The sequence below is a fragment of the Halichoeres trimaculatus genome, unplaced genomic scaffold (assembly GCF_033239565.1).
Source record: "Halichoeres trimaculatus isolate MK-OKI-2021-1 unplaced genomic scaffold, fHalTri1.1 fHalTri1_scaffold_1, whole genome shotgun sequence".
In the NCBI taxonomy this organism is placed as follows: domain Eukaryota; kingdom Metazoa; phylum Chordata; class Actinopteri; order Labriformes; family Labridae; genus Halichoeres; species Halichoeres trimaculatus.
In genome coordinates, this window is record NW_027437179.1 from 17,494,944 (window position 1) to 17,509,892 (window position 14,949).

At 40.4% G+C, this 14,949-nt stretch overlaps 1 protein-coding gene across 5 annotated transcripts in view; it reads right to left on the reverse strand.

Annotated features, from left to right (window-relative positions):
• tafa1b (TAFA chemokine like family member 1b) overlaps positions 1-14,949 on the reverse strand; it is a 133,361-nt gene that overhangs the window by 11,962 nt on the left and 106,450 nt on the right. For all 5 annotated transcript variants that reach the window (XR_012598441.1, XR_012598443.1, XR_012598442.1 and 2 more), the window contains exon 3: positions 11,802-11,942. Coding sequence is in view for 1 of the 5 variants with exons in the window: in XM_074674722.1 (XP_074530823.1) it covers positions 11,802-11,942 (141 nt within the window). In the remaining 4 variants the exon portion in view is untranslated. The remainder of the gene's footprint in view (positions 1-11,801; positions 11,943-14,949) is intronic.

The following is a 14,949-nucleotide window of genomic DNA, read 5'->3' on the forward strand; positions in this document are numbered from 1 at the left end:
ATATCCAATATTAATGTTGCTATCATGGCTGATAACAGACATTTACCAATATCAATATTGGTGAAAAAAACAAAGCAAAAAAACAAAACAAAAAACAAAAAACTATTTAAAAAATCTCAACACAGATGATGTGTTGAAGTAGTTCAGAGAGAAAGAGTGGCGCGATCGTAAAAAGACGACAATGGGGAGGATCAAAGGATGAGCGCCCAGGGTGAACGCAATCAAAAAGTTGATTTGTCTGTTTTTTTTTGTTTTTTTTTTTAACGAAAACAGGAAGAGACATAAATGAGGAGGGTCCACTCTTATTAGGTAGTTTTAGTGTTTACATAGTCATAGAAAACAATTATTTTTTGGGTCTTGAAAGATCGTTCAAGATGCTCTGAAAATGGCTGGCAGCCAATGAGTAAATATATCGTTCCACTTTTACACATCGGCCGATACCGATATGTTAAAAAAATGACCAACATTGGCTGATATTATTATTATCGATACCTACATATCGTCATCCCTTGTATTTATTTGTCTGCAAAGCTCTAAAGAAGAGACCTGAATGGGCATAAGAGTTAACTTCTCAAGACTTGCAGGGGACCTGTCTAACATAATCTTCAATGGAAATGTTCCATTAAATGACAAGTTTACCAGCATACCTGTGTTTTAACTTCACCATTATTAAGTGTTTAGTGAATTATAATCTATAGCCCCTGCAGTACCACCAACCAAGGAATGGGGAGTACTATATTGTTAGTAACACAAGCATCAACTCACTAAAATTGCTCAAAACCAGTAATTGCTAACAATAATGATCAGGAAAGTATATAGTTAGCAAGTAGTTATGCCAAATAGAATCCCAGCACAAACCCCTTAAATTATACCTTCAATCAGTGCATTTCCTGTCTTTGATATCAAGTGTTGAAACAGTGTGTTGAAAAAGGAGAAAAAAAAACAGTTTGAATAAAGTATCTTGGTCCCTTTGTTGCTTTGTACTGTATGTCAGAAGCACTCAATCAGTGTACAGTGAGCAGCTCCAGTAACATACTATTAAGTTACTATTAATTATCTGGAGATGTCACAACCCTCGGCCGTGTGTGTGTGTGTGTGTGTGTGTGTGTGTGTGCGTGTGTGTGTGTGTGTGTGTGTGTGTGTGTGTCTTTTGTGTTTTGTCCCCAGTGAGTGTGTGAATATCTACGAGAGTGCATGTGTGTTGCAGACATTGCACCAGGTGGAGAACGGGGATTGGGTCTCTGGTGGAAGATTCCCGAGACCTGATTGGAGGAGCTGCGTAAACCGCTCCTTCTCAAACGACACCTGGCTGAAGCCCCACCCCCTTTCTGCCATCTCTGCAGTTCAATGCAAAGAGCCAGATTCTGCATAGGTTTAGATTTGTTATAATTTGAAACTTTGTCAGTTTGAAGCAGTTAGGAAAGAGAAGCCATTTTTATATTGAATCACTTGTTTTCTCCTGTTTTGAGTTATTTAGTTATTTGAGAGAATCGTCATTCTATTGTTTTGTTCATAGGTAAGTTAAGAGATGCAGGATTTTTGTTTTTTATTTTAGGTTTTCCACTTTTAGAGTCAAATAAATTGCTTCTTCAATTTGGGTAAACCTTATTTCACTGGTCTTTGTTGAGAGTGGGAGACTGAAGATGGGCCAACATGGTGTGTCCTTTGTTCCCCTGGACTGGAGACTTAACAGAGAATGTTGAACACACACACACACACACACACACACACACACACACACACACACACACACACACACACACACACACACACACACACACACACACACACACACACACACACACACACACACACACACAGGTGTAAAAGTTTTCTTTTCTTGTTTCAAGTAGTTACTGATGCGTGGTTTAGACAAATGTAAACTCTGAACCCTCAGACACGCATTTCGATGTGAACAGACTTTTATGTGAAAAAGACATCTGCTGTCCAAAAGTCCATTGCTCAAAATAAAAAAAAGAAAACAAAAGGAGAAGTGGATACTGAATTTTAAGATCTATATTGTTAGTCAACAATATAGTGTGTTTGCTTTTAAACTGATCAAGATCCAATCAGTGCAAACCAGAAAAAGGCTGCTGGCCTTGTTTGTTGTTTAAAAGTGAAACCTAAAAACTGAATCGTGTACTTAAAGAGAGCAAACTGCAAATTACATCAAATATTCAGGCTGAAATTGGATCTTTGCTCTAAAGTCCCTGTGGATGAAGGCCAGGCCATTGATGAACACTTGACAAAACACTGTACATGATTTGTCTGGTCTTTTGGCCAAAAGGGCAGAAAAACCAGACAGTCGTGCCTAATTTGAACACACACTCTTCATGTCAGTGGCTGTACCCGGGCCAGGACATCTGGCTCTGACCTTGACCACTGAAGAGAAGCCATGTCTGGGCCGGGATCCATGCATCACTCTCTGGTGACCACTGACCTCCAGCCGTTATTTTTCTTTAACTACTCCCAGCGCAGCCGTCAGCATAGAGGGTATAACCTTTGTTCCAACATCAGCAAACTTTACATCTCTTTTGTGTCAGCTAGGGGAGAAAGCACTGTCCACTGTTAGATATAGCCCTTTTTGGACCAGCAATTAATTCCCAGATCCATCTGTTTGCAAGCTGGAAACCTTCAATATGATTTAAAGCAGCAGCCCCAATTATCATGATCCACACGTCACCATAAAGAGGCTGCTGTTTACTGTCAAAAGTGACAGATGGGCCTGGAATAATCAGTGAACAAGGACTGAAACAATGTTTGATTCAAGATGTTAGCCATGTAGCAGGCTGGAGTCTCTGGCTTTGATGGACAAACAACCAGGAATGGGACTTGAATTGATTGAGAAACATGAAGCGGCAGACCTTTAACAAGTGCATCTGTCAGATTGCCGGTGAGTGGGCTGTGTGATGGATTGAACCCACTGACACGTCCCTGCCAGGTAGCAGAATGTTTGAACACCTTGACGGATGAGCAAGAGGATTGATTTCTGTCCGTGTCGTAATGTGAATATGTGTGTGTGTGGGCTCCATGAACAGTTAATGCATTTAAACTCAAAGGTCTACACAGCACTCATTGGACTAAAATTAATCACAGCTGAAACTGTAGCTTTCCAGTGATATTAGCCAGATGACACTGTTTCTTTTCCTAACTTGTTTTGGCTTACTCTGCAAAGGACAAAACCAAAAACATTTTTAACTCATTGTACATTAATATATAAGAGATATGTGACCTGAGATAGTAATAGATAGATAAAGTAGGAGTCATGTAGTAGTGTGGAGCACATAACTGTGACAAATACATGAGTTTACACTGCATCAAAGTGTCCCGACCAGCTACTCAATTATTATTGTTAAACAAAAGAACAATCAGCCAGTCAGTCATCCATTTTCATAATGAGGCAAATGGGAAAAAGAGTTACAGTGAACCGTCTGATAGAATAAAAACACCACAAACACACACACACACACACACACACACACACACACACACACACATACACACACACACACACACACACACACACACACACACACACACACACACACACACGCACACAAAACATTTCCATCCTAATGAGAGAGAGGTTTGAGTTCAAGCTTTGTGTAACAGCAGTAAAGTATTGAAAGGGTCATGGGAGCATGACGCAAATGATGCAAGCGTATAATTACCGCAGGAGTGAGACTCAGACCCTGATCTTGGGGTCAGCTTCAGAGAGTCATTATTCCACATTAATCTTTGCCCCTCTCAGAAAAGAGCAAGCTGTGGTTTGATTAGCTATTCAGAAAGTATTATTTGGTTTTCTAATCACACGGCTTTCCTGAATTTCTGAATTTGTATTAGACTGCTTGGTGTCTGCAGACTTTAAGGAAAAACAAACTGTGCTAGTTTTTATATTATGGTTTAGTATGCTCTCTGGACTTCAAGTGATTCTAGGAAATGCCACAAAATTCCCCACCTACACGCAGAGAGAGGAATATTTTTCAGGGCAAACAAAATATACAACCTGTCACGGTGCAAAAAGAGTGTTTTGAACAAATCAGAATCAAAATAAAAACAATTTCACTTTTGATGAAGTAGTACTGAACATTCAAAACTGCTCCAAATGTTAAAAAGTGTGTGTTTCAGAAACAAGAAGGAAGTGTAATAATGTGTGGTGGAGTTGGTTTATTTATGTGCAAGTGAGTGTGTGTGTGTGCGTGTGTGTAGGTGTGTAGGTGTTTATTAATGGATGAACAATGTCTCTTTTTGCTGTGCGGTTCTCCCTTTTCCGCTATGTGGGTTCAGAAACGATTTAACAAAATGCATCTCCCACACAGCTGATATGGATCTGACTTGTCTGTTTTTTTTTCTTTTTTTTAAAACTTCTCTCTTAACCCAACCACAGACTTTCTGAAGTTACTCTGCTTGAGAGAGAAGAAGACAACTAAAGGGAGGAGACCTTTTAGCTCCAGCTGAGGGTCCAATCCTCTCCAAGCAGGTTAAAGGTTAAGAATCTAATCATATTGGGAACGTTGCAGAGTTAGCGAGAAAACTTCTTCACAGTCAATATTTTCTACTTCTGTAAAAGATGGGGATTTCACTGTGTGTTAGTTTGCCCTGGATCTGATTCTGTTAACAATACTACAACTTTTCTTAGCAGAGAATAAAGTTTTAACTTCCATCACTAAATTTAAAGCTTCTATGAGGAGTTTTTTAATCGTTCTGAAACAGACTTAAATTAACACTGAGGCTTCTTTGTGCCCTGCAAAAGCAAAACAGACCATCAACAAAAAGGTGACAACCACTGTGTTGTTTTTTTTAAACCCCTAACCACAGACAGTGGGTAGGTGTCAGACACATATATTTACTAGGGATGCACCGACCCAACTTTTCTGGTTCCCAAACCGAAACTGATACCTGTGCTTTGGTATCGGCCAAGCGACAACCTCCAGTCTAAGAATATGAGACAATGCGGAAGTGCTAAAATCTGCTGTTTCTCGAGTGCTGGCTTGAGGCTGGCTCCGGAAGCACCGTAAGTCACATACACACCAAGCCAAAAAAAAAGCCAATTACATAGCATAAATTAACCTATTTAAAGCCTGGTTCAAAAAACGTCTCCTGTCTGAATCACTAATTTTACTATCTGCACCCACTGTACGGGGGTGAATTTTTTTCTAACTTGGCAGTTCAGAGGATATCAATATCGCGAGCTCCCCCAATCAGAGGCACAGCTGAGGGTCACATGACCAACAGGTGCCCTATGGCTTGCCCTCGCCACCACCAATATGGCCGCTATAGCCGAAGTGCTTCATTTTCCGTCTCAGAAACAGACGGGTGACGTCTGCGAGACTACGTCCATGTCTATGGTATCGACTGATACTGATACCAGTGTTAAAAGATAACCTGCATGCTCTTCTGTGGGATAAGACTGGTAATGTTCTGGATGAAAGGCAAAAAAATGAGTAGATGGAATTATTGAAGTTTATATTTATCTAAACTATGAAATACTTAAATGTTTACCATCAAAACAAACAATGCCTCACAATTTACAAAAGTTCTTTTCAAATGTAAACTTTTATGCCCTGTAGAATGGTGATGCAGCAAAAAACAAGCAAGGGCATCAGAGGCAAGATTTCAAATATGGTAGCAAAGAGTGCTGGTAAAAAAAACAAAAAGGCATAGAGCTAGTCGCCTGGATCAGTTCCATGGATCTCTTCCTCCCGATACTGATGGAGCCTTTAGGGGCACCGATACACCGACAACCAATACCACCGTTTGGTATTGGAGCATTACTACTATCTAAATTTGGCTCATTTTACTTTTTCTACAACAATTCATTAAAAAGTTCCAAACAGAAAGCAAATTTTTGTTCATTAGAAAATACACAAAAAACTCACTTGTGGACAGCTTTGTCCACATGAGGCGCCAAAATCAACACTAACAGATAGTTCTTTACAGGAGCTTTAACTTGTCTGGCTTGTCTATTGCAATAAAGAGGAAAAAAAGCTTGTTAACAGTAGAACACATCAGAAATAATGAATATTTTGGGTTCTTATGTAAGGACACTTGGCACAACGAAGGTGCCCCCTTCTCTGACGAGACAGTTTTTCCCAGCGTATCTTCTCTGCTTTATGAGGAAGGGCTCCCCTGTCCCTCCTCTCAAGTATCACCCAGTGTTTCCTGCTCTGGATGTATCTCAAATGTGCCATGACAACCTGTCATACTCGGCTGTACGCGCCTGCAGCCAAACAGAAGGGTTCATTCCCCATCAGTGAACAGTGGTGAGAGGGCATCTATGTGCATCTCTTGTGGAAAGAGTTTGCTGCCACAGCAGCCACATGACAACACAAAGTGGTAGCATGTGTGCACATTAGGGCATATGCATGCATTTGTTGAGTAAATGAGCATGCGCGCATGTGTGTGTGTGACTGTCCATGTTGTGGCCAAGGGCTTACATGTCTCATACAGTGGGATAAAGGCAGTGGTGCAGTGATGAGAGCCTAATCTGAGCACATGTGATCAGCCCGGCGAGGCTGCAGAGATAAGAGCGTTTGACTTGTTAAAAGGGATGTTCTTCACAAGGAGCCTTGTTGGCCTTGACATAACTGGGACATAGTTCTCCTTGTCAAAGCTAATAATCAATTCCCACTATGGGGATAATCTGACAGCAGACCCCCACTGAGCATGACACCTCCCAACGCAAGCTGTCGTCACATCCTCATGTATTAATAACAGCCCAAACAGTTACCAATAGCAACTGAAATCACCCCATGTGGCCTGTATTCAAGAGGTAAACACTTGAGTATATGACTGCTCTCCACCGGGTGCTTTGATGTTGGACTTTGATACTAATGACCCATAATATGACACATCGAGGAGACTGCCGGGTTCTGAAAACTTGGCCAAAGATAAAGGAATGTGCTTGTGTGTGTGTGTGTGTCCAGACCAAATGACCTCTGAAGATAAACTTTTGATTTGTTCCATCAGAGCACTGGCTATTCTTCATATTTTTAAAGCTTTTTTTCTTGGGTATATAACCTGTGTATGGAACAGTGGCGGCAGGTGTCTCCCAGGGGGTGTGGATATGAGCCGTGCTGCAGCATCGTTCCTCATCTGGATGGAACATTAATAACGCAGAGACCTGGGGAGAAAGCTCCATCTGGGCCAGGCCAATGTGCTGCTAAGGGGACAGGCTACTGACTTCACAAGTCTATAATCCCTCACATAGTGCTATGGCAGCCTGCAGGGCCCAACTGTGAGAATAAAAAAGGCGACTTTCAGCAAAGCTTTCCTCAGCTATCAAAAAACAAAAAAACAAACAAACCCTTGAACAGAGTGACCCTCCCCCTCCTGTGATGATTTATTTCAACATGTAAAAAAGATCCTTTAATTAAACTGCGTGTTTGAAGTGCATGACACTTGCGACTACAAATGAGCCCTTATGAATAATCACATAATTATTTCTTCTGGCCTTTAGCCTCTATCCCATTGCGGTTTCTCAGTTTAATAAACAACCAGATTTACTTTCAGGCAGGTAAAATGAAACCCTGAATGGAGGAAAACCTAAACTACAGGAAATAAGATTAATAAAAGGTGAGATCGTGGTAACTCTTTCTTTGCTTGGTTCAACGCTCTTCAATACTGCAGCGTCCTGCTCAGTGGCTTGTCATTTCCATTTTTATCACCACTCCCTCTATAAGTGCTTGTTAATCAATACGCTAACAGCAAGGACTCCCTCACTGCAGGAGCCTGAAGCGTAGAGGCATGAAGTGTGAACAACATCTCCTACATCTCCACCTCCATACCTCACACTGTGTATTATATGTTTTGAATTGAACATTGTTGTCCACATCAAACCTATACATTCAGTTGATATATCATATATCACTTTTCATATTATAGCATGGTTTTCATTTGAGGTGTGTACTTTATTTGTCAGCTAAAATCTCTCTGTTAAATGTTAAGTTTTCTAGGCTTTTCAAAAAAGTCTCTCCATGTCATGTTAAGTGAAAAAGACCCAATCTGAGAAGATATAAAAGGAGAGTTCAAAGTCCTTGTATGTGAGGTTCTGCGTGGGAGGTGATGACTGACTGTCTGTCTCTACTGAACAAGGACAACACAGTCTGCAAAAAACGTCGCATTTTAAGGTCAGCGCTCAGTAAATGTTTCATTCAGGTGTTGCCTCCGACCGCAGGGCAAACAACATCCGTGCACAGAAGGAAAATGTCTCAAGGATTGAAAATACACCTGTTCACTGAAAAGTTTCACAAGCTTTTGGTAAGGTTTTCATCAAACTCAGAGAAAGTTCTGACTAATTTTCCAGGATCTTCTCAAGTGTCAGCTGTGGCTAACCAACCCTGTGAAACCCACTGAGCGAGCCTGTCTGGCCCTTCATGCAGCAGCTCTCATAATGAAGATATTTTGGTGTCTATCTTTGCGAGAGGGCAGTGAGAGACGTGACTTTGATCTCTGCTGAAGGTGGGGGTGAAGGGATCAAGACTGAGGAGCGGTAAATGAGTTTCATGGAGTGAAGGGGGCATCGCAGTTCTGTCTCAGTAGACTTGTGACTTCCTGTCGAGTTTTTTCCCCATGAAGCCGCCTCTGCCTGATTGTTTTTTTCAGCTGAGGTAATTCAGGTGCACTCGCCTGGAGCTTCCCTGACTTGTGTTTATTAGTTATTCATTTCCATCAGCCTGAGCTGCCTTAGGCGATGTGATCTGCAACGTGCTCCCCGCTCAGGTGTTCGGCAGCCCAGCTGGATCATCCTCCAGCTCCCATGATGCCTCGCAGCACAACATTGCTGGGTTCTGAATGGTTAATGTATTTTTGTCACAAGGAAACTCACAAAGAGACAAATGTTCTGTTTGAATGTGCTGCAAGACCTTGTTTGTCCTAAAAATATACAAAAACACATTTTTGAAAATATTTATTCAAACCTGATCAGAGTTTCACCTTGGAGCCATCCTCTGTTCCTGACATGAAATGTTAATCTTTACCTCACATGTCATGCAGACAACTGCACTTAGGAAGAGGAAGTCAATAAAAAATGTTCAATAAGGCATGTATGGTCAAGGTAAGATTATACTGACTGAAGTCTATGAAAATGCAGCAGCCTCCAGAGTGACTGAGTGTATAATTCCTCAGCCCTGTAAAAAGTGTATGATTTTTTGTGATGTTTGAGAATTTTATTTTAGTCCAGTAAAATTAACTAATAAGGAAATTACAACAATTCAACTTTAGTTTTATCTGGGATATACTATTTTTTGCTTGTGTACAAGTAATTGCTCATTTACCAAAAAGTCTAATCAGACTTAATGTAAACCATGTTTACCCAATCGGCATTATAAACCCATTATTTCAAGATGTTACAAGCTTAAAATGACTCCTCCTAAACTGCTTGTAATAAGTATAAACCATGATGGTTACCTTCCTTTAATTTAGCAGGTTTCTTGAAAGCAGAGTTAAAGCTGGTTTAGGTTATCCATTGTAGAAACATTATGGGTAGCGTTTTTGACAAACATTTTATATTTCCACTACAAGTAGAGTCTACACTGTAAAAATGGAAGCTTTAAATTTTTGGTCTGAAAATGATTTTTTGGGTTAAGCAAACAACAACACAAAAATATTCTGCTGGTCTTCCTATATCAAGTTTGTTGTGTAAAGTTGGCAGAACTTCAAATTATAGGTCTGAGGGTTTAACTAAATTTTTGGACAATGCTTTCAGCAAAGAGCGGGGTCTCCAACTCAAATCTGCAGGGGTCTTAATCTACATTTTCAATTACCCACATGTGCCACCATCTCCCCTGTTCTCATTATCAAAATGGACGAGAATAAAATGAATTCACCATAAAGGTGAATATTTTTATTTGAGCTCTAGCTTTATGATTGTTTGACTTATTGCTTGACTGGTCAATGAGTTGTGTGTTGGTGGAAGAGTCATTAAGTTCCAACCAGAGGAATGGGGATCAAAGCCCCCTTCCTATAGTTATAGTTAATGTGAATAATAAAGTATCTCAACAAAAACTTATTCCTTGGTTCAATCACAACATTTTTATTTGGCCTCAAAACTCAAAAATCCACTGCAGTGGATTGCCTTGAAATTTTTTTGCACAACTTTTTCATTTTTACTGTGTACAATATTCAAACAGCATAGTGAAAAACACTGGGTGCCCATGGCAACTGCAGGGCAGTGAAACGTTTGTTGAATCATTTCATGCCTTATGAAAAGATAAGACAGCATACCCGCCAAATAACCACTAAATATTAGACAACAGCTGAGAAAGAGCAGTCAAGGCATTTAGAGCCACTTTGAACAACTTCTATACGGAGCCAAAATGATTATTTTAATGTTTGGTACATGCACCTGTACATGAAATGTTTTCTGTTATTTCACTTTTATTTTATAAATTTTTGCATTTTAATGAAATAGTGACATCAAATGAATAATACGATTTGAATTTAAAAACATTAGATTGCAAAAACTGATATAAATGGAATAATAAACATTTTACATTTTGTGTTTTTAACATCAGCAAACCGTTATCAACAACATTACTTATATTTCAATGCCATAATACACATTCGATGCCAGTCTTACTTTTCTAAGTTTCAGGATGAATTTTTCAATGCCAAATTTTATTTTCAGAACCAAACATTGAAGTTATTGTTTTGGCTCCATATTTCTACAGCACAGAGCAAAAAAAGGCCAACAGAGAGGCAAAGACCCAAAGAGGTTTGATAAAGCACTAGGATAAAGTGAAGTGAATGGGTCTGCCTTTCAGTGGTGGCAACAGCTGAGAAAGGCGGAGTGGCTAAAAAGCGAAGCCATGGCTGCTGTATTTCTTTATCACTAGTAGTGATTTATTTAGTTTGTTTTGGTATAATTCTATTAAATGTTAAACAAATTTTCGCAAAGCTGAAGAGTTCATTTGAAATCTGTACGTAAAAAAAAAAAACGAATGCTTGTAGATAACTTTCAATATGACACCATGAGGAGTGTGTCACCTGAGACATGAGACATGAGTTTTTTTTTGGATACAAATAATATGAACCATGTTACCAGCCTAATTTCCACCACAGACTTCTGTCATCTCAGCTTCCAGCTGCTGTCTGCCAATGCCCATTCATGCATTTTGGAAGCTTGGCTTTTGGAACAAGTCCAGAGGAAAACAGGTGTGTAATTTCAGAATCTACTTTGTACTATCTACTGTGTACTCACAATATGCCACTTTAGCTTTAAGTCAACGGAAGTAATCTCTTAATTACAAAACTTTTGAAGTATATTTTTCTTACCACACTGAACGATATTTTACTCATGACAAGCAATTTGGGTCTCTTTTTAGGTGCTATTACCTTAAAATACAACATTTATTTATCTTGGCAGGTGAATTTGTCCAATAAGGATTTGTTTTACACACTTGCTTGACTTTCAGTTTTTGCAGTGTGTTTACTCCTGGGATATCTTTGAGGAAAGAAGTCATTTGAGTGATTCAAAAGCTCCAAAGCTCCAAATATCCTGTGTTTATACTATCTATGCACAGGAACTCTGAAACAGTCTAGGAAAAAAAGTTTCAGCAATATCAATGCTGAGCTTAGAAAGAGATCAAGGTTACAGTTTTAAGAGCAGGATTTGTGGTTGTAAGGACAAAGGCTGCCTTTACCAGCCATTGGTTGGGCAAACACATTCCTGAGAAAGCATCTCACGTTGACGTCTCATTTGATGCAGTTCATCTGTTCTGGCTTTGTATAAAGCATCTATCAAATGGACTAATAGCTTTCAGTAGCAGCAGCACATTGTTGAACATGTAAGGCTCTCCTACCATCCACACAGGAGGGTTTGTTGCGTGTCGTCCCAGCCACTTTCCCCGGTAAACAGGAGCATTTGACAGTCTGAGAACGCTCCTCAATACGGTTCTTGTTACAGCATCGGTGAGCGGCGATCACCTCACACGTTCCTCCCTCTGCAAACAGACAGGCAAGGAGAAACACGATGAATACATGAGCAGGATTACAAAGGAACATGTCACTGAAAATAATTTGTTGGAAAAACATAGAATAGTAAGTATTAACTTTCCACATAATGTTATAACATGTTCTTCATCAGCATGAAAGCTCCAAATAAGCAATGATAATGTGAATGAAAGCCGGGCTGTGGGAAATCATGAGGCCTGCTGCAGTACAATCATTGGGCACTTACACTGTAAGTATGTGTAACAAATTGGCCCTCGAGGCATCTCAATTATGTCATCTAATTGCCTCTTAGTCAGAGCGGGCTGTCCTAACTCCATACCAATCAGCAAATGATGAAGATCACATCATGCACTTTCTGCGTATTAATCCGCCTGCTTTTGCATCTTTAATATCTTCCAGATGTTATCAGTGTAATTAAAAAGAGATGAATCATTTGTCTATTCTTCTTCAGTGGAGACTTGGCAGTCGGCTTTGGATCCTATGACTTAGGCCGTACAGTTTCAGGCTATTCTACACTAAAGCATTAACTCCAAAGCATAGGTGACATCAGTCAGAGCAAATGCTGTACAATAGGTCCCAGTCTGATAAAAGAGGATGTCAAAAAAATTCAGTGGAAAGAAAAGGCGATATGTGCCGATGGCGGCACTGGGTCACAATAACAATGGGTAGGATTGCCCAGGGGAGGGAGAGGAGGTGACGGAGCTGAGGGACACCATGAAAAAAGAGACGGGGAGAGGGAGAGAGCTAGAGGACAAGGTGTGTCTGGCTGCCAGGGGCTGGCCATGCTGGTGAGTAATGAGGGAGCCACTGGAAGTGCCCCCTTCACACAATTATAAAGCGTGGGGCTAATGCAGCCAGCGGAGCTGCAGGAGAGAGGTCCTCCATCACCCCTCTCCCCTTTCCCTATGCCCCAGGAAAAACTCTTTATCTTCCCTTGACAGCCACTGCAACAGACACCAGCATCCAACAATTAAACTGGAGCTCATCCCCGGACAGAGGAGAGGCGAGGAAAGAAGGAGGGTTGAACTTCTCCTCTGCAATCCACAGAATGCAGAGAGTGCAAGAAAGAGGAAGACAACCAAATGCCACATTTCATCTTGTTTGTCCCTGATTTCACTCGACCGTACCAGTTTTTAAAGAGAACATCCTGCTGCTGTGAGAAGATGCATTCGCTTCCACTGGCACGACAACAACCGGTGTGTGTTTCTCCTGCTTGGTTGGCTGTGCAAATGTTTGAAAAGGCTCGGGTCATGAATTACGGAGCTGAGCTCCCAGCTACCTCGACAAGTTTGGCAACAGTTTTCTTCTCCCATTCCCATCAATGTCTGCCGTGGCCAGACCAAAGGCCGCAGAGTCCTGGATTAAAAGGCAAACATTTGCAGTCCTGCTGGACCGCGCTGTCGTGAAGTATTAATGTCACTCTCTTAGAGCTTGTTGTTGGATATTTCTGGGCAGGAGGAGGCAGAACACAGACTATAAAAGTGAGGGGAAATATCCCTTGAGTGTGCTAAAACCTCAAACCTCACAATGTGTTGGCATGTTGAATATTTTACCGACAGCTCCCTGACCTGCAGACTAGCTTTCAAGTCAAAGCGGTTCTCTGAATAAGTGAGGACTTAACGCTGCATCCCAGAGAGCTGAACTGGGTTGAATCCCTCAGCCAGCTTTAGTGCCTGATTTGCAGCTTAGCACCACAGTGTTTTAACCTGCAAACATCTGACAAGGGACAACAGAAGACAAGCCCTATCACATTCACATCACTTGCTCAGTGGAGCTTCTGTGACACAGAGGAAGTTTGACAAGATGGAGGTAAAGGAGACGGCAAGAAGTGTTGGCACAAGAGAATGAGAAAACTATATTTACCCTTGGGTGGTAGCATTATAAATAAAGTGGCAATGAAGAATACACCAACACATGAGGCAGGTGCACTAATTGTACTGTAGATTGAAGAAAAACTCACCACAAAGAACAGAATGCATGATACAACATGTATTTTGGAGGTTTAGTTTGACATCAGTGTCAGTTCAAGATAAGAAATGACTCAACCATTACCTGCGGACACTTAACTAACAATGACTTTGCCTTAAATCAAGTCTCTAAAGCAATTAAGAAAATTATATATATATATATATATATATATATATATATATATATATATATATATATATATATATATATATATATATATTGGTGTCACAGTATTTGAAAGCCTGTTTCACTTCTATAGACTTCAGGATTCTGATCTCCGCAGATTTTTTTTTATGGATTGCTGTCTTCACTTCTCCCCCTCTATTGAAAGAGCCAAAGAAAATAATGTTATGAAGCAAATATCATGAAATTTGCTGTAATTAAATGTTTACACAGTCCAGCTCCAAACAGAGAACAACAGCCAGAAAAAGAAGTCTTGGTGGGAGCCCATACTTGCTTGCTTCAGGCTAATCCAGAATCCCCCAAAAGTTTGCTGCTTCCCACAATTTATATTAAAGACAAGCAGGGTTGTGAAATCATGGACAAGCAGCTCAAACAAAACAACCTTTGTCAGAATTTTTACTGAGTTTCTACAAGGTTTTTTCCCCGAGCGCTAGAAGTAATTAAAAGTCACTCAGTCTCTGGTTTGAGTGTCTAAATATGGGTGAAAACCATAGACTGTAAAAAAAAATGGACATCCGCTTGCGCGGCTCAATGTGAGGTCTCCACAAAAACTGCTCCCCCTGGTGGCTGGCAGCAGTATAGGTTAAAAAATCCAGCTTTTCAGCCATTCCAGATGGGCTGTGGTCAAACTCTAAAAAAATTAATACTCCTCGTAGAAATGTTTCTCATGTCCGATTGTAGTGGTTATTTGAAGATATCATTTGGCTGCCTTGCATTCAAGTCCTCTTTTTTTCTGAAAAGTTTTGTTTTCATTAGTTATACAAGGTTAAAAACAAGGCTTTATGTTAGGTTTAACGATGATTGACAGCTGCCGTTCTCGTGTATTTTTTTGGGGGGATTGTAAAA